The following is a 20466-nucleotide window of genomic DNA, read 5'->3' as shown; positions in this document are numbered from 1 at the left end:
TGAAAAAATATATTTCAAATTCATGGTGTATTCATCCTCAATTAATCCTGCTTCTGATCTTTAATATAAAAATTAATTAATTAATTTAAATAACTTATAAAAAATAGTTAAATTAGTTATTTGTAATAAATAAGTGTTATCTTTTTTAAAATATCATTGCTACTCAGATGTGTCGGTTAGAATTACTATTACTATAAGGATTATCTTGAAAAAATAAATATGAGAAATAAAGTAAACTGGGATTTTACATTTAGGATTAAAATAAAATCAAATAAACTCTTATATTAAGTATAAATTAAAGAAGCAATAACAATTACAATAGTAGCATAGAATCCTTAAAATATAAAAGAAATGGATTAAGAAAAATAGACTTAATTTTTAAAAAAATCACGATACCCTTTCTGGGGTCATGAACAAAAATGTAACAAGGCTCCCCAGTTTCCAGGATGTATAGTGCCTGTTTGACATCACTTATTTTGAGCTTATAAGTAGCTTATAAGCTCTATAAGCTCGATTGACACAATTGGGTTTGTTTGGATCAGCTTTTCTGCAATCGGGCTTTTGTCTGAAAAGCTACAATAAGCTTTAAGCTAAAATTAACAGCTTATAACTTATAGCTTATGGTTTATAGCTTTTGAAATATGGAGAGAGAAAAAGTTAAGAAATTTATTACCTCTTTTGGTTCTTATTATAAGCCTTAAATAACTAATTTGTAGATAATAAAAAATTAGTTAAAATTAGTTGAAAGTAATGAATAAGTTAGAAATATATTTTTATTTTTAAATATGCTCCTAAAAATATACTTTTATTTTTTCATGTTTCATTTTATATTTAAAATATTTTTTATGACTTCTTCATATTAAATTATTTTAATTTTATTGTATTATGTGAAATTATTTTTTTAATCATGTTTCAATATTTATTAAAACTCATATCTATTTTGGTCATTTTATAACCAAACTTACTTTTACTCAATCATAATCCAAACAACATTTTACCAATCTCACTTTTGCAATCTAACTTTTCTGAACTCTAATCCAAACATAATTCAACATATCCAATTTAACTTTTATCCAATTTCACTTCTCTATAAACTACCTTTTCAATAAGCTATTTTTTCAATCGTTGATCCAAACGGACCCATAGTCATTAAGTTGAAGAGATTTCACCCAACCAAAAAAAAAGAAGCAGAAGATTGGATTGGCCCAACTAAGCCCATAAAATTATAATCTAATGCGCATTTGTCGTTATCTTCCGGAAAAGTGCATTGAACTGTCAATGACTTAGTTTTTTGTTGGGCCAAAATAAGAATGAGGCTCATGAGTTTCAACCCTGCCGATTGAGTGAAGAGCTTGTTGTGGTTAATACGGACGGGAGGGAATATAGTTTTCAAATGGTGGGTGTCGCTGGAACGAGACGCTAAACCTTCGAGCCATGGAGCAGTGGGGTTCATTATTTAACACTCATGTGAAGCTCCTCGCCTTCGATCTTCATTCCCTCACCCAAACCCCTTCTTCCTCTTTCTCTCGCAGAGGCATTCCCCTCTCTCGCGCTGAAGCCGTCGGCACCGTCACCTCACGTGACCTCAAACCCGACAGATTCCTCAGGTTCACCCTCGACGACGGCACCGGCTGTGTCAGCTGCATCCTCTGGCTCAACCAGCTCTCCTTTCCTTGCTCCGCCCAGCTCCCTATCTCCCCAGATGTTGCCCTCATCGCCGCCTCCGCTGCCGGCTTCGCTGATCTTGTTCAGCTCGGTAAGGTGGCCAGAGTGCGGGGCCAGATCACCAGGTTCAGAGGGGCGGTGCAGATCACTGTGTCAGATGTTGTGATCGAGAGTGACCCCAATGCCGAGATCCTCCATTGGCTGGATTGCCTCAATTTGGCGCGCAAGTGTTACGACGCTTTGCCTTCACCGTTCTAGACGCAACTAAAAGCAGTCGTTTTTGCGGAACCGTACTTGTACGCTATGTTTGGCTCGACGGAAGGAAGGAGAGGGGAGGGATTTTAATCAAGGGAAGGGGAAGGAAGGAAAGGGGAGGGTAGCTACGTTGGATTGATTGGAGGGGAGGGAGCATTTTAATAATACCTTATTTTGTTCTAAAAAAAAATTGACTATTTTAGCCTCATAAAATTTAAATGAATTTCTCACTTTTTATTTGTTAAGATATAACTTATATATATAATACAATTCACTAATTGATTTACAAGATACAGTCACACACTTATAGAATATCAAGACAAAAAGTTATAGTGATAGATTTCAATCAGAGAAAAGACCTTGAAGGTGAAAGAAAATACCAACGGCCTCTTAGAATTAGAAGAAGAGAAAAAAGTTTACAAATGCTCACTAATTTTGGAGATAATTATCTTAATAACCTCTTATTAGATGCTCAAAGAACTCTATTATGTAGAAATGTTTATGATTGATTAGAGGTTCAAATCGAAAGGGCATATAAGGAATTAAAAGATCATCTCTCACCTCCCTCCAAAAAACCCCACTTTTGGAGGGAAGGCTAGAAGGGAAGGGGAGGGGAGAAGAACCTCTCCCCTCTTTAAAAAACATCTTAACCAAACGAGGGGAGGGGCTCCTAAAAAATTATACCAGCCAAACAAGGGGAGGGGAGCAACTTCCCTCCCCTCCCCTCCGAAAACCCCGTACCAAACATAGCGGTAGAGTTTCTCCCCCTCTTCCGCCGAAAAAAGAAATTTATCAAGGAGATGCTAACACAAGATGCGATGCTTTTCGTTTCCTGGTGGTGTGCCAATGGTAAAAGCAAAACCTGACGAAATTGATATTTTGCAACTGAGGTTTATGCTCATTCTAATGGCGTCTTTGCTTCTTCTGATGTTCCTACTTCGCCTTTTTATGTAACTCCTTTCATGCGCGCGACGAGAGTCGAATAAGGTATTAGCACGTGCGGAATAACTTAGAGAAGCTCTCGCACAACATTAGAAAAAGGAGAGATGGAATTCATCATCAAAATTGCTGTACACAAGATATGTGTGACGTTGACATTCGAAAATGATGAAACAAGATATGGTCGTCTATTTGTAAACATTCATTCACGCTTACAATTATAACCAAATGAATCTTGCTAAAAGCTGGAAGCTTTGGCTTCAAGATCACCATTTGCGGTGCCCATTTCTTACCCTGTTCTCCATAGCCATGATGATGTTCTCTATGATCACTGGTATCAAGAATGGCGTTAGGTCAGATTCAGACACGCGTTGGCAGTTTGTATACTCCATCATGGTGTGGCGGGGAAGCTGCACTCTGAAACATCAAATCGACTTTTTCTTTTGTCACTGTTTAAGCCTAACCTGCAGAATTAAATGCACTTGCTTCTTGAAAATGGACCTCAGCTCTTCATTAGCTTCAATCCCAATCCTCCTGCATCAAACAAGCCCCAAACAATGAAAAGTGCGCAATTTTAACCGCAAGGATTCAGAAATAACCGGTAGCATTGAGGAAGCTGCAAAGAGAAATTAATCCTAGAGAAATTCACTGGTAAATTCAATTTACAACGAGTTAGGGACCAAATTTACACGAAAGCATGTTGGAAGTAGATCCAACTTATCATAACTGACACTGATGGTTATGGTTCAATCTAGGCCTGTTATAGTTTTAGCTCAGTCTAGGTTCAAATGGCTCAATGGTAACTGAGAGTGGATGCAATGGCTGAGGGACTTGTAAACAAGAATTGACCGTGGAAAATCGTGATATTATTGGATGGTGTTATGCTCTGATGCCATAAAGGTTTAAATGAACACGAAAACTTGTTTAGTCAACCAAGGCTCCATATATTTATTCACAGTTACACACAAGCACATACACTTATTGAGATAGCAAGAAGAATTCAAATATCGCATGCTGCACTCGGTGTGCTGCCCTAATAGCAAAGTAGTCCCCTTTGGTTTAACTCCCTTTCAATTCAAGAAAGAATTCAAATATTTGAAAATTGAAACCAGGCTAACACTCCCAAATTGATACGACAGCAAATCTCATTTGGCTATAATAACGTGATACTTATTCTTTTAACAGCTAAAATATCGTATCTTTGAAGACAAAAAGAAAAACCAGCAGTCCGGATCCTCTGCTGTAAAATAATTTATTATGGGTTATCCTCTGAGTGAGTGAGTGAGGGTAGAATGTGTAATCAGATGAAATGGGCCCTACACACTCCCACTTGTTTGTGTCATTCTCTCTCTTAGCACTACAGCGGAGGACCTAATATAAATATCAACTAGTTACATAACTCTATAAAAATATAAAAATAAAGACTGAAACAGTAGTTACCCAATTTTGGAACCATTCTTTCCCACGAGAATCTTGCGTTGGCTTAGTTTGCTCGTGATGAAATGTTGCTCAACTCTAAGAGAACCATCTCGTAATTCCTTCCAATCTATCAAACGATGTTCGATTTCATATGGAATTTCCTGAATCGGGATAGTTGCAATCCATCATCAAAATCATAAATTAATCATCTGATCGTACAGCATACTTTTGTCAGATTCTATCCATAAATCAGAGATTGACTTGAACTACCACCTGATGTACATGGTCCAGCAATCTTTCACGCACAACCTCCATGGCTATCATCTTCATAACTTCTTCACTCATCACAAATGGATCTTCTTCCCATGGTCGTTGAACTGCCTAAGCATGAGAAGTAATTCAAAATCCAGATTTAGGTCTTGAAATGTCTAACATGAGAGTTTTGGAGAAATATAAAAAAGATACGCAGTTTACGAGTTTTTAGAAGGAAGTAGTTTCATCAGTAAAAAGCACATTGTTGTTTAGGACCAATGTTTTATGGAACCCGATAACACATTCCAGGTCAGAGGAAAAACAAAATCATTTGGATAGGGAGGATAAAGAGCACAACTAGAAAAGATACATGCCTGTTCCATCAAGTACTGTGACAGATCTTTTACCCCATACCCCTTCAGTCCTGATATCATGAAAAACCTACACAACAATAACGGGAGATCGTCAGGTCTAGGCCCTATAGTTGATCCACAGAAAGGTTAGAATTTATAATGCAAATTGGCACTTTATCCAGTCTCTTTAGAAGAACACCAGACCTTTCATATCCAGGAAGATGTTCGAATTCTTCTGAAACCTTCATCAAGTCTTTCTTTTTCTTCACTAAATCAATCTTGTTCATACATAAAACTCGTTTCTGATTGGGGTGGATTCGAGCTCCCATACGTTTAATCAATTGTATCACCCTTGCATCAGGTCTACATTGATTGAATGTAAAAAAGACATAAGCAACTTAGATGAAAATGGGTTAAAAAAAAAAAATCAAGTTAAAATGACTTGTCATGTGGTCACGATATGAGCAGTGCAACATGCATATAACGATATAGGATTCAATTTACATCATATTTAATTTACCAAAGTAACCATCTTCATAAGCTTTCCAGCGTCCAAATAATACATAAGCAATTATCCACATAACCAGTAAAATATGATCTCCTAGCATGCCAACATGTCACAGTACTGACTATATTTAGAAATTCAGACTGCACGAGTCTTTGTTGATGCACAAAGTCTTCAACATTAAACCTCCCATCTTAGTCTTCATCTCTAGCCAGACATATTTGATCAGATAAATAGAAGAATAATAGGTTTTCAAATTCTAACATAGAATAATGAATAAGTTATATCGAATGAAAGAGTAAGATTACTCCCACAGTACTCATACTAACCTAGTAAGATGCCTATGGACATCAAAAACAACCAGAAGCACATCATAGAGATTGATTGAGCTCCAAGCACTTTCAACACGACTCTTGACATCCCTATGAGGATATCCTTTACAAGTTAACGAGAGCCCTGGTGTATCAAAAAAACACTGCATAGAGATTTTTATACAGTTGTAAGCATGGGTGGTTCAATTTCAATTTAAAATATAAGAAAATGCAATATATCAAATAAAATTTACCACAACGCCGCAAAATAAAATAGCACGGTCATGGGTAAATACATCAAGCTCTTGCATGCTGGATGACATCAGAAAAAGTAAGAAAACAAAAAACGTACAAGCAGCATGTTTTACTTGAATATGGAAAAGTTGAGGTAGGAAAGCAATAATTGACTTCTGGCTAAAACCTGGCCTTCCAGTTTTACTAGTTTCTTTATTTGATGTGTGTGTGTGTGTGATTTGACAAACTTGCTGCAATGGGTTCATCTATAATACATAACCTCTAGACCAACTTTTCTTTTTATTGACTCATCACAAAACCCACCATTGAATTATAAGCTTAAGTACTGAGCTTGAATTTCAAAGGGCTTGCTCATTTAGGTCAAAAAGATGCCTCATCCATGCAAAGCATGTGTCAAGAGAAGAATATCCGAATTTTAAGAAGCATTTAGGTATTACTCATAATAAAAATTATAAAGTTAATTAATTATCTTCATGAAGCATTGGGTGCTTCCAACGCAATACAGCCTTAGTGAAACTTCAACAGATATTCTCTTGTTATTAGATAGAAATAAAGTAATGACAAAAGTTACTCACAATTTGGGTTTCTCCTTTCGTCATCGCTCCGACCACTTCATGAGTGGTGGTGTTTGTCTTCCGCGAAACAGCTGCTACCTTTGTACCAGCCTACGGTAAAAGAGTGAGGACATAAATATGAAAAAAAAAAAATCTTCCAAAAATGATGTTGATAACAAAAGAGGACGCTAGACGCTTTTCTGAATGCACCCTGACATATATCAATTACTTCAACGTAATATGACACTCCAAATAAACGAAAAACAGTAGCTTTTTAACAACAATATACCAGTTAAAATGAACTTTTAAGAGATGACATGCTACAACACTAATTGGATACAAAAACTCATCTCCCGTAAATGTTTCAAGACATCAAAAGCAGATTAAGATAGAAATAAGGAACATTATCATGGAAAAAAATGATACTTGTAACCATCAAGCAGCTCCTCCAGAGTCAGGATTTTTTTACCCCAAATTAACACAACATCAATCCTCAGCGGTGAAATTTTATAGAAGTATTGGAACTAAAATAGGAATGAAGATATAAAGGAAGAAAATGAAACCATTTTCTTGCACACTCAACCAAGTGAAAGTCAGACACCTCAAGAAAAGGATTTTGTCAGGTCGGGACCGAGTAACAAAGAGAACCAACCATATAATTAGTCAGTGCAGACTTCCCAGCATTGGGAGCACCGATTATTCCAACGGCCAAAGATTTCTGGTCCTCCTCCTTCACCACACTTTCATCCTCATCCTCGCTATCCCCTTTCTCCAGTGATGCCTCAAGTAAAGCTTTGGCCAACACTCTCCTCCTGTTCTCATCATCCTCCTCCTCCTCGAATCTCAAATTGCCCTGAGTGATTTCCTTTCCAAAGATCAATTCATCAGCTCTGGCCCTGTACTTTCGGTCCCAGATGGGTTGCTGCTGCTGCTGGGCGTGAGCATCGGTGTCTGAAATATTGGGAATTTCGTAATGGGAACTATCGAAAACTGAATCTGGATCATTTTCCGACTCCGGGTAGGTTGTCGGTTGCGTCACCTCCTCTTGCTCTGGTTCAGCAGAGTAAAACCTGCGCAGGAAGGAAGGCTTAAGGGCACAGAGATTGTTGTGTGGAGTGGAAGAGACAGTCCTGAGTATTCTCAGAGATCTTAGAGCTTTCATGGTGGCCCCTATAAAGGAAACATGGAGGCAGAAGCGTCCGTAGTCTATGCGTTGTTTTTGGGGTGTTTCGCTGCTGAACGAGGCTTTGGGTTTAGGGGTTAAGGGTTGCAGACAAGCTGCCTCTCGATTTTCTTTCATTATAACAGCGGCAGTCCCGGTCACTTCATAGTTAGTCTTGCCTCAACGTTACGGGCATGCAGTGAATAACGGAATTCCATGGACGGCTATAAATAAAAAAATATATATATAATCATCTAATGCTTCTATCAATTTTGTATTTCATACATAGATCCTATCTTATTCTAAAATATCTCGTATTTTAAAATATTATGTTGACATCTATATTAATATAAACAAAATCATTACTCAAATTTTTTTTATTTGAAAAATGTAATGGATTTTTTGAGGCCGCTAATGTACATTTTTCATGAACCTAGTTTCATTTTATTTTTTTTGAATTGGAATAGTAAAAGAGGAAGAAAAATGTCTGACAAGCGGTAAAAGATTGAGCCGAAATAAATAGATCGGACCCTACAATTTTTAACCCTCAGGCTGAAACACAAAAGGGAACGACTATTTACACACAGTAACAGGCATGGTAAACAAACTCACATAGCCTGGCTTATATTTTAGTCGTCTCGGATGTCCAATCCCCACGTCCCAATCCCATCATCTAAAAGTGTCCACAAATGTCTGATAAAATGGAGCCCAATTAGAGCCATGTCGATGGCTCGGGTGAAAAACCTCTTCTGCGAAGCCGAAGAACAGGTCTTGGTGACATTTTGCGTTTGTTTGTCATCATTTTTCGCTCAGAGTTAAGTGGAGAAGAGAGAAATTTTTTTTAATAAACTCTGTTTACAAAAATCAAAAAATGGGATTAAATTTTTTTGATTAATTTTAATTACTCTTTTATTCTACATCTTCTTTTTATCAAAATTTGCCCTTCATTTTTTTTCCCCAACGGAGCCATCTCGGTGAAAAACCTCTTCCGCGAAGAACAGGCTTCGGTGATATTTTTGCATTCGTTCATCATCATTTTTCGCTCAGAGTCAAGTGTGTGGTAAAGCGGAGAATGAGAATGAGGCAGGGGAATAATGCTGCATATTAGTGACATCCAAGAATCGTACACCTTCAAATTTGGTCATTACGTCCAGCCACATACAAACTACCGAAACCACAAACAAACAAATTGATATTTCCAAACTCAATTACACCACATTTTTAGCCATTTGTCCTAAAAGTTATCTTTTTTCCTATGCCTAGAGAAAAACAGAAAAAATAGATTAAAAGACCACTGGATTTTTGCAACTTCCTATGAGATCCCATTTTAACTTAACTAACCCCGCCACTCCCCAGATAGAAGCCTCCGCATCATTTTTCTGCCAAGAATAGCGCCACTAGGTTGGTCGATAGAAAACTCCATGCAAAGAATGATGAAACTGCATCAGAATCTTGGGACAAAATACACTAAAATTCTAACGGCCATCAACAGTGGACAAATTTGACAATACAAGGTTCAAATTGTCCTAAAAAGCCATTCGACCTGCTAGCCTGCTTTCAAGTATCCTCTTGTCTATGGCTGCGTCAATCGAGCTCATCTGAAAAATAATCGCAAGAATGATCAGCACATACTCAGACTGCTGATCACTACAACAAAAACCAAATATATAACAGCCTGGGCCTATGCACGAGATTCCAAACTCTGCGAAAGAAGCTGACCTGGCCAAGTCTGAATTCACTTGTTCCATAAAATAAATTGTAATGATGCTACGGATGAGCGAAAATCAGGTGTGTAAGATCTTATTCATCCCAAAACCGGATTCTTGGAAATTGAGCATAGGGAGAAGGAATAACAATAGTAAAACCCAGCCTTAAAAAAGTATACATACGTACTCTTCTACTACAAAAGCGGGGTGACGGGAATTGGTTGTTTGCAGCATACTTCACATATTATACCACAAGAATTGACTATGGAAGAGAAATTAGCAACAAGTACGTACTTGAATCTTTTGATGCTCACAAATTCAGGAGGCATAGCTTGCAGCCAAAATGGCAGTTAAAAATAAAACAGAATGCACTACTCGTTATTATTTAGGTTGAGACAAAAGACGGGAAAAAAATTAAAATGTCATTCAACTTCCTTTTTAGAAAGAGGAGTAAATAAAATATCATACAGAATGTACCTCTATCAATAGCAAACAATGCGTAAACAACTGAATCTGAAAATAAGCATAAAGCCTACCCATCTGGTTAGATGTGAAAGCAACTCCTTCTATTAAAGAGGTAGTATGACTTACCTGGCTAGTTTCATCATGCACCTGGTATTTTGGTAAGGACATTCTTCTTTCCTCCTGCAGATATGAAAGTAAAATAACACCACTTAACAAATTTAACAGTATTCTCATACCAAACAAATATGTTACTCTAGGAGATAACGCACCATGGACATTGCCTCGTCATCCCAAACTAAATAGACCTCATTAGTGGCAGGTTGAGTTGCAGGAGCTTTGTTTGCAATTACTGGGGGTGGTCCAATTGAAGGACCACCAGTATTTGGACCAGAAGCATAAGAATGCGAGTTGTTTGATATACCTCCTGCAGTAACCAAAATAGGTCAAATTAAAATCACTACAATGTATAAAACCAACCCAACGATGTTATAACGTCCTTCCTACAGTCAACAGGGAGAAAAATGAATAAAGCATACAAGCTCAGCTCAATGACAAAAACAATAGTGACATTTGGAAGCAAGCTTTAGTATCTAATCCTTCACAATACCATGTTATAGTACTGGACAGAATTAAGTTTAAACCAGTAGGGGGAGTAACACTACACACAAATAGCTATTAGCAGTATTTCCTGTGTCTTAGGAACAAACAAGTAGTCACTTTGGTGTGAACAAATTTAGATGCATTGCATGTCTCACCATTCACGAGTTATAAGCAGTAAAAATCATAAGCAAGAGAGGCTAATTCAACGCATACATCAGAAAAAAGAGGCACGACACTTGTGACGTAAGCCTGACACAATACAGTAGAAGTGATTACTTTCCACTTAAATTACATAGAAAATATAGGCAAAGCTGAAATTTAATAAAAAGACCAACTATTCGTGTAATGTGCGCTAGCATAGAAAATACAATATGACATCTTGTCCTAGGATTATTACCCACTGATATGGGGGCATGCGATTGTAAACGAAAGTTTGGAATACAAGAAGAAGCCTTATCCCATCAAGTGAGGAAAATGGAAATTTGGAATATTGATATTTGAAGACAAGTGCTTTTTTAATAAAAAGGAGCTGGCATGCAAACTGAAATATTCATGAATTGTTTTAACTTTTAAGTAAAAAAAAAATCAACATTTGAGTACCTGGAACCCCTAGTACTTGATAATTATTTGTCAAAGTTGTGTTGGCACTTGAATAAGCATCAGCAGGGACACTTGGAGGCAATGCAGATGGAGCACTGCTAGGGAGCGATGGAGCAGAAAATGTTGAACTTTGGGCCATCGTATGGTTATTTCCAACAACAGGAAACAAAGGCTGTGAAACTGGAGCAGATGTTGGAGGCAAACCAGGAGGAGCAACTTGAGAAGTTGGAAGGACAGGAGAAGCGGTTGATGGTAAAGGTGGCCTCACATTCTGAACAGGAAATAATGGCTGCTGTACATATGGGGCAGAAGGAGGAATGGAAACAGATGGAGGTTGTGGGTACCAAGGCTGAGGTCGAGGTGGAACTGGCCAAGTGGCCGGCGGCACAGGTACTGCAGGATTATAACTGATTACCAAGAGACGACAAAACAATAAGCTAATTATCCTTGTGCCACTTGGAACATAAGTGAATGACTATCACTTTCTTTACATGCCAAATACAACATTAATGAAACCAAGGGAAGTTAGATATACAATTAGGAAACATACATAGGTGGCATAGTACCCAAGGTTGACTGAGGAGGATATCCCACTCCTAATGGTGCTGGGACGACTCCACCTACAAGCTGAGTTGATGGGATATCTACTTTGGCTGTTTTTGATGGAGCTTCATCCTCTGCATTCAATAGAAATTTATCAGAAAGCAATTCAAATTTAAATGTTTTGCCTATGCAAGTATTTCAGTCTTGCTACAAATGTTGCATGTATCATGCATAACAAGTGCTTCTACAACGAATTAATTATCAGATAGAACCAAATCCAACAAGGATAATAAGTTGCAAAAAAGGGTCTACATGCTAAAGCGTTCATTCCATAACCTCCTAGCAAATACCAAACGAGCCTATAGACCAGCAAATACAAACATTCTTTTATTATATATATAAACAGTTTTGAATGATGCAAGTGGACGTAACAACTCGTTCAAGGCCGTTATCAAGAGAACGTAAAATCAACTTGACAGCAGAGAGAAAATGCATTTTTCTTCTTCTTGCCAACCTTCAATACCAAATACAAATGTTTTCACTGACACTCTACCTGTACCAATCAACTTTCACCCAAAATAACACGAAAAGGGGACAAATCTATTTTTCAAACAACACTAAGACAACATTGTAGATCACCATTCAGAGAAAGGAAAAAAAAAAAAAACGTTGAAAACTTTTTTCTTTGAGATAACATTGTAAAACTCATCATTAGATGTAGAGACTTGTTCGAGGCCACAATCAAAACAACACAATCAATTTGACAGGCACGGAGAGTCTCCATGTGTTGTTTTCACCAATCTTCAATACAAAACACGCCATAATTGTTCACTGACACTTTTGCTCTGCTAATTGGCTTTTCCGCAAAATAAAATAACAATCAAAGTCAGGCCACGAGATGTAGTGACTTGTTTGAGGCCAAATCAGAACAAGTTGAAATCAATTGGACAGGCAAGGAGAATTGTCATGTATATTCTCGCCAATCTTCAAGGCAGTGTATGCCATCTGTTCTCTTATTGACATTCTCGCTCCACTAATTAGCTTTCTCCAGAAAATACCACGCATAAAAACACAGGCCATGATACTCACACTAGAGGAAACATTAATATAACCTTTAGGACACAATGCCCAAATCAGATACATCACAATTACACAAGCTGGCAAAATGAAACCCATATAAGCCAGTTCATTAACTGAATTCCACTGGTCCTCTGGCATCAGCATCCACCCAACATTAGCTAAATTAAGCTATCATCTCTCTATCCATTGCACTTCCCCCAATAATAAAAACAACAGTCAATCAAACATTAACTATATGAAACAGTAATATAAAACTTTTTTTTTTTGCAGCGTCACGTTGTGAAATAGCAGGTCTGCTTTCCCAGTAAAAGCAGATTGCAATTAAAAGATTCGAAAGTTCTGAATAACACACACACACACACACACAGATGGATGATTACCTTCATCTCCATAATGAGCGGCCAAGACGTCTGGTGGAATCCCTTGCATCCCATATATTTCAATATCTGTTGACTCTCTACCAGGTTTTGCATTGGGCACCCTGAAAAGTAAACGAACGAGAAAAAACAACATAAACTGGAAGAAACGAAGCATCTCTAGGGAATATCACAAATGCAGGAACAAGATAAAGTTCTTAATTTGGGAATATCATATAACAAATAGTATTAAATTACTCATGCCTCATATAGAAATTTTTTGTTTCAACCCCTTTGACGAAGAAAGATCAGAGAAGGAAGAAGAGTAGAATTGTCAGATTAATTAGAAAGAGAATCATTCTTTGTAAATGGGGCATGAAAACCAAAATATGCAGTTTATCTGTCTAAGCAGGAGTTACATTCGCAGCGCATGGTTCTCTTGCCCACGAACAGATTCCAATTTTTACAATTCTTGATTTGAAAAATCAAAGATTCGCAATTATTGTCGAACATTCTCCTTCCTTATGACTTCACCAAGCTAAGATAACTGTTTTCCCAGTACTCGCATCAAATTATTAGAACCTAAGGGTAGTTTTATTATTTGTCACGCGGCTCTAATGAAAATTCCTTAGCACAGGGGATCCTTAACATTACACATGATTAGATTATATCTAGCTAGACAATCCTAAATTCCAATCCAGCATTCAGCTTTCTTTTCTTTAAAGATCACATTCCATGACCGTCGCATGGAACATTGAACTGCAATAACCTCCTTTCCTTCTCAAACCAAGGAATTTAGACTCAACGGACTATCAGATCCGAAAACTGCTAATCGAGAAGACGAATCAGACAAAAGGGAGAGAGGAATAATGGGTGAGTAAGACATTAGAGCTTACTTGGTGACGTTTTCTTTATGAACCTGGAGCACGTGAATGGCCATGCCGCCAGCAGTGGAGAGTTTCTTGTGGCAGACATGGCATTTGAAGTGCTTAGCCTTCTGATGCTGAACCAAAATCTTCTCGTCATCGAACTCCCGATCGCAATAGTAACACCAGACCTTCGAAGAAACCCTCTTCTTCTTCTTCCCCATTCAGCCCAACAGCTCTATTATTCCCTCTTCTTCAATTCAAGCCCTGACCTCCTTCGCGCTCCCCTTTGTCTGATATTCTTGACTATATCAGGAATAGGGTTTAGACCAGATCTCGGCGCCTCAGGAGAAGGAGCTAGGGCTGCAATAGTTCTCCTGGATGGAAACGTTAACCTAGTAGGGCCTGGAGGAAAACTCTGTATCGCGCCCGCGCCAGCCCGCCGATTCTAGAACGTTTCAAGCAAGTAAACGACGATGACCTATTTATCTTTTTTTCAAAAAAATTTATATTATCTCCGTCTTTTATATAAAATCTTATTTAATTTTTATTTTAATCTTAAATATAATACTCTAATTTATTTTATCTCTCATATTTATATTTTTTTTAAGATAGTCCTTCTATCAATAATAATTTTAACCAATACACTTGATTAGCAAGAATATTTTAAAAAAGACAACATTTATTTATTATAAATAACTAACTTAACTTCTTTTTTTAATTTCCTTAAATTAGTGAACTAGCTCTTATAATTAGCTATGATTATTTTAAATTAACTTTGTTGTTTAGTTGAACAACTAAATTTTAACCCCACTGGATATTTGTTGAATTTTTTTAAAATTTTAATTAAATGAAAAATATTATTCTCTCCATGCGTTATTTCCTGCCTAGTTTATTTTGTTAGCATATTAATATACCCCATATATGCATGCTTTAATCTGGTCAAAAAAGGTAATTTAAACTGTAACATGCTTTACAATTTACGCATCTATTGACATTGACCTATTTAAAATAACTTATAAATAGCTTTTCAACTGTGATTTATGAAATGTAAGATAAATATATAAAAAAAATTTGATTTCAATTTACATAAAATATACTTATAAGTGTTTTTTTATCATTATCCCAAACGGGTTAATTGTTGTTCATTTTCTATGGGCCAGGATGAAAATTTGCATATCAGCCTGTAAGTTAAGTTTTGAACAGGGCACGTTTTAAACACAGCATTGAAGCCCATATCCTTGTTCGGTGAGACGCTTTTGTTTTCGGGAATGGGCCCAGGCCCATTACATATAGATATAAGTACCCGTCTTGGTAAGGACCCAGACTCCCTATCCATCTTAGCTCAAATGATGTAAGGGCATTTTCGTCAAAGAACTTCCAATCCCAGTATTGAAGTTGCAATGCCATTGGGGCGGGGGGGTGGTACTGCTTAATCCCATGAATATGGTTCTGGGCAGTCCCAGCTCTCAACACAGTCCTTCATAGCAAACATGTTAGTCGAGGCAATCTCAATTCCAATACCAATCCCAGCCTTCCAATCCCATGTGTCAAGCAGGGCTTTGGACTTACCAATGAACTGTGGGTCCAGGCCTAGAGTTTAAATCTTTTTTATGAAAGTAGGTAAATATAAGATTTGTTTTATAGCGTAAATTGTACTACAAAATTGTTTTTATATTTAGGACCAGAGTAGCAATATGAATTACTTTTTTATTCTATTTTATAAAATATGTGATTAAATTTTTAATGTTAATATATTACTCCTCTGATCCCTAATATAAGGCCTATTTAACTAATTTATTAGATTAAGAAAGTTTGGTAAGTTAGTTAATTATAAGAAATATATATGACCTGTTTTTCCTAAAACACCATAATCATCTTCCTTAATATCCTGTCTACCTCTTCTATTTAGTTATTGTTGATAGAGTATCTATAGGGGTAATTTAAAAAATTTGATAAATATGATAAATATGTCTTATATTTATGATCAAAATAAACTTAACAATTAGGTTTTATATTAAAGAGCAGATGAGTATTTTATTCTTTATTTATTATGGTGTAAGTTGTTATTTTATTGGAAAATGTATATATTATACCGGGATACAACTGGAAAGTCGTGAAATTTTAAGATAAAATTAATGAGCTTTAATGTTTTTCTTGTTTTCAGTAAAACACGTTGAAAAGGGACTTGTGGATAAGATTAAAGGAATGTATGATAGTAACATATTAGTGACTATGATAATCCATTTGTGTGTTGGTAGAAAAGTGAGAAGTCAAATGTAATTATGTAAATGAAGAAATAGAGGGAGAAGGAATATATGATATCTGGGAACATGTGGACAGGAGAAGGGGGGTGGGGGGTGGGGAGAAGTTAGAGATGTTGGGGAGCCACTTGGGGAAGTAAAAACAAGGAACATGTGTGGATCGGAGGCATATCGACCCACACAACCACACCACTCCAAATATGGTTGTCCCCAATGAGCCATATATATCCACCAAATGATCCAAATCGTGTTGTGATTGTATTTATACGAGCAGTACGTTCATGGTTGAAGAGAGCGCAGGTCTTGCATTAAACATTATACTACCTCTACTACTTCGGATCCAGACACAATGCGTACCTGACAACGACCCCTGTGGTCGTGTCTCTTCCCTCCTCCTTTCAAGCCATGCACTACCCACTTCATTTTCTTCCTTTCAAGTCATATCCTCATCTCTCTCTCTCTCTCTCTCTCGCTTTTCAATTTCATGCCTGTTTCCAAGTAATATATTAATGCTGCTCAGAATATTAATTAATTAATCATAATAAACAGAGACCATCACGCCAGTAACTTGAATTTACGTGAATGGTAGAAATATCAAACCTTTATGTATAGAGAACAAATCTAATTGAAAGGGGCCTGCTATTTTTTTTCTCAATAAAAGGGATTTGTTTTTTGCTGCTCAACTGCAGAAGATACTTTTGGTCCATAAGATCTGCTCGAAAGTAAGAGAAAAAGATCATGGGCGGGCATGGATGAAAAATTAGTGTTATTTAAATAAATGATTAGAGTGAAAAGTTGAATTCATTACTTGAAGGTTGAAGTTGAAATGTGAGGGAGAAAGAGAGGGTGAGGCAGAAAACCATGAAATGGACATGAAAGGAGAATCTGATGGAGCTAATTGGATGAGGATGCAAGATGATGATGATGATAATTACAAGCAGCTGCATTATTAGTCAGCATCGATCTTTTGAGGTAGTGGATGTTGATATAAACCCACAAACAGCATGAAACCTGAAAGCAACAATAATAAATTATATGATGAATAGCGTATTGTCCATCATCCCACTATACATCTCTCCATTCACAACCATCCAACCCACTAGAAGTCCTCGTCACATAAAATAAGAAGATCATCATGCATAATCTTAATCCACATACAACATTAAGGGACCAAACCAATGCTAGGAGGATCTCGTAAAAGATATTCTATTAAGGGGCTGCAGTGGAAATAGAAAGCAGGAGCAAGAGGCATGATTAAATTGCTTACCTAACTTGCATGATGTGACAAAAAGAGAGGGCTCAATTTGCAGCAAATAGCTATCAAAACTCGAATGAATATTTATTTGAGCAACCCAACTTTTGCAATCACATTAAGGACAGGGGGGCCCTCTCTCACTTGTCAATCGTCAATGTTTAATCATGCTTGTTATTTTGATTAGACTTTAATCTTAACCTGTTCGCATGAAGGGGGGAAAAACATAATATACACACTGATTATTTCTAGATAACCACGCTTTTACATTTCTTTTTGTTGCCGGAAGTTCAAAAAAAATCAAAAAGCTGCATAAGCTTGTCAATTAACAATTGGCAAGGTCAATTATGAGATATATGGTGTGCCCGAGTTGCAGAAATGGTAGGGCGAGATGAATTGTGGGGGTTACAGGGACAACCTAACTTACTGACACTCCAAAAGGGACATTTCCCACTTCGTTATTTCCAAGATAGTAATATCGCTGCCCCTTCGCTTTCACGTTTTCAGGTCTGTTTCGTGTTGCTGTATAAACCAAATTCAATCAATAAATACTAAGTTTCGAAATGTAAAAACATACCATATTAATGGCGTCAAAGTTCATGTATTTAGGATTGATGTGCAACATATAATTGTATAAATTAAAGAAAAAGTTTGTGCGGCACTCATCAGGGATAATATGGGTAAAAATCCTGACTAAAGTGGGCTGGACATGTGCAAACAAAGCAGCTAAAAGCATTAACAAGGAGAGTTTATCATCAGTTTAGTAGTTGAAAAATGAGGCAAAGAAAAATGTTCAATAAAATTATTGAACGTGATCTCACAATGAATAGCATGGATAAGTGCCTGGTTATTTCTGTTAGTATAATCACGTTGAGTGATTCATGTGCTTGAGCTGACTTAGTAAAAAAAGAAGAAGAAGACTTGTTATTTTTAAACATATATTAAATAAGAGCTATTTCTTCATGAACGACATGATCTATTGTGCGTTGTATAATTAGACCCCAGAATTCGTGTGTACTATTTGGATTGTGAGACTGTAATTTGTATTATTGGTAACCTTAAAAATTAATGCGATGTCGAGGAGGCCACTTTGTCATGCGAAAATAATTTGGAAGCACTCAAGTGATATGAATGGTTCTAGAAGAGCTCTAAAGTCAATCTCTTGGAAAGGAATTGATTGGTGATTTTAGAATATATGTACGAAGAGAAGTGCATGTTGAGTGGCTACGGCTTATTGCGAACTTGTTTGCCAGTCCCTGTTGGACTTGGATGTTGATCCCATTATTAGCGCATGGCCGACTTTTCCTGTTTATGTTTTGTTTCCTTCAATAAATTTAAAAACATAAGGAAGAAGATGATGATAAAGATAAAGCACATGTGTACATAACTTCCTGAATTCTCGTCATAGAGTCAATCTTATCCGAGACACTATTGAGTATTAAAAGCTGTTTAGGTAAAAATTAAATCATGATTTTAAAAATAATTTTACAATATATGAAGTAAGTACTACCTCCAGTCCTAAATATAAGAGTTAATTGACTAATTTTGAATAGATTAAGAAAATAAGTTAGGTTAGTTATTTGTAATAAATATGTACCGTCTTTCCTAAAATATCCTTACTAATCAAATTTATTGGCTAAAACTACTATTATTAAAAGGATTATCTTTAAAATAAATAAATAAAAATGAGAGACAAAGTGAATTTGGGTCTTATATTTGTGATCAAAATAAAAATCAAATGAGGTCTTATATTAAGGATCGGAAGTAGTATGTGAGAGAGGAGTTTTGTCTCAATTTACGTAAAAACAGTTTTCAACAAACATTAAAGGTGTTTGGATGGAAACCAAAACATGATTTTAAAAATAATTTTACAGTATAGGAAATAAATATGTGGAGGAGTTTATCTTAATTTACCAAAAAATACTTTTTTTAAAGTACTTTTGCTTAATACCAAACACCCTAAGTGTGTTCGAGTGGGTAATTAACCTTGGTGAAACACAGGTTAAGTTGACCTTGATACTTGTGTGTAATGTGAACTTGAATTGCAGTAGCATATGGGTTATAATAGAGCCGTTAAGACGGCCGCCAAACACCCACCGGTTGGATCCCAGGAAAAGCAAGTCCCTCGGCCAGCGAACACAGGACGCATTTTCACCATCAAGGTCAAAAAAGCACAGGCATTTGTCGCTCCAAATAAGAATAAAAGCCGTCCTCTTCTTCTTCAAATGCCTCACTCCCAGCAAATCATCTGTGTACACGTGTGCGAGCTTTTAATTAAACGACAAATATGTGAATGTTTGGGAAGAGAAGTGAACGAGAAAGTGGTTTGAATTAGAGCTTGAAGGTGGGGCCCAGCGGAGTGCCCTTACGTGCTGCCCAAACGACGCCTCTCCTCTTCCTTTTGCCTGCTTTCCAATTCTTGTCGCCACCTCCCATCCATTTTATTTCATATCTACGAATTTTTTTTGGGGAAAATTTCGTTAAAATTACTTATTGATCAAAGATACCTGATCCAACTTTTCTTAAACCGGAGTAACTATTATTAGTAATGTTTAATATATCTTTAAATGTTTTCAAAATAAAAATTATTTGCACAACTGTGCCTGCTTAAATTCTTATCCTTTAGCTAATAAAACTTTTGAGGAGGTGTTTTAAACCAAATTTTCCTATTTGTTCATATATTTATATGCAATTTCATATATTTGATGCTTTGCTTCACTGTATTGCACACCAAATTCAAGTTTTAGTGGTTAAAAAGAAAAACATATAAATCTATACATATATTGAGGCGTGTTGGATTTTACGACAACATACAGCAGTAAACAATGAGATGATAATTGGAACTAGTTTCAATACTCATAACTTTGATGAACACTCTTAGCTCATCAGATTTGGACTTTCTGTATCTGATTTAAACAATCCAAATTAAAAATATTTAATAAAGTAACTTTAAATAGAAAAAAACTATTTTCTAAAAAAAATGATAGTTAAAAGATTATTTTTATTTGAGATTTTATACATGTTAAAATAATTATTTTGAACAAATAAAAATAAAAAACTAAAT

General features: G+C 36.3%; 3 protein-coding genes and 2 non-coding genes across 6 annotated transcripts; 1 reads left to right on the top strand and 4 right to left on the bottom strand.

Annotated features, from left to right (window-relative positions):
• Positions 1-1434: 1434 nt before the first annotated feature.
• LOC114739371 (CST complex subunit STN1) lies at positions 1435-1923 on the top strand. Its single transcript, XM_028927424.1, has one exon. It carries the CDS (start codon positions 1435-1437, stop codon positions 1921-1923), a length of 489 nt encoding a protein of 162 aa, XP_028783257.1.
• A 1028-nt stretch (positions 1924-2951) lies between these two features.
• Positions 2952-7774, bottom strand: LOC114739369 (GTP-binding protein ERG-like). The gene is made up of 8 exons (XM_028927422.1): positions 7161-7774; positions 6530-6619; positions 5718-5863; positions 5088-5246; positions 4905-4971; positions 4552-4659; positions 4300-4439; positions 2952-3393 (listed from the first exon to the last, which is right to left on the bottom strand). The coding sequence occupies exons 1-8, from the start codon at positions 7668-7670 to the stop codon at positions 3306-3308; spliced, it is 1308 nt and encodes a 435-aa protein (XP_028783255.1). The 5' UTR covers positions 7671-7774; the 3' UTR covers positions 2952-3305.
• Positions 7775-8749: 975 nt separating this feature from the next.
• Positions 8750-14327, bottom strand: LOC114739373 (protein SUPPRESSOR OF FRI 4). Of its 2 annotated transcripts, XM_028927427.1 has the most exons (7): positions 13917-14327; positions 13045-13145; positions 11592-11718; positions 11042-11448; positions 10111-10265; positions 9968-10021; positions 8750-9268 (listed from the first exon to the last, which is right to left on the bottom strand). In XM_028927427.1, exons 1-7 carry the CDS (start codon positions 14108-14110, stop codon positions 9197-9199), a joined length of 1110 nt encoding a protein of 369 aa, XP_028783260.1. In that variant the 5' UTR covers positions 14111-14327; the 3' UTR covers positions 8750-9196. The 2 variants fall into 2 exon arrangements, with proteins under 2 accessions (XP_028783260.1, XP_028783259.1); XM_028927426.1 differs by having other exon boundaries at positions 8750-10021.
• Positions 12299-12430, bottom strand: LOC114739377 (small nucleolar RNA snoR86). The gene has a single exon (XR_003739597.1). It is a non-coding gene; the product is annotated as a small nucleolar RNA snoR86 (small nucleolar RNA).
• Positions 12482-12615, bottom strand: LOC114739378 (small nucleolar RNA snoR86). Its single transcript, XR_003739598.1, has one exon. It is a non-coding gene; the product is annotated as a small nucleolar RNA snoR86 (small nucleolar RNA).
• Positions 14328-20466: the final 6139 nt, after the last annotated feature.

This window comes from Neltuma alba, unplaced genomic scaffold (assembly GCF_004799145.2).
Source record: "Neltuma alba isolate B1F8T4 unplaced genomic scaffold, ASM479914v2 tig00013919_pilon, whole genome shotgun sequence".
In the NCBI taxonomy this organism is placed as follows: Eukaryota; Viridiplantae; Streptophyta; class Magnoliopsida; order Fabales; family Fabaceae; genus Neltuma; species Neltuma alba.
The sequence above is the reverse complement of the archived record's forward strand: the minus strand, read 5'-3'. Positions and strand labels throughout refer to the sequence as shown.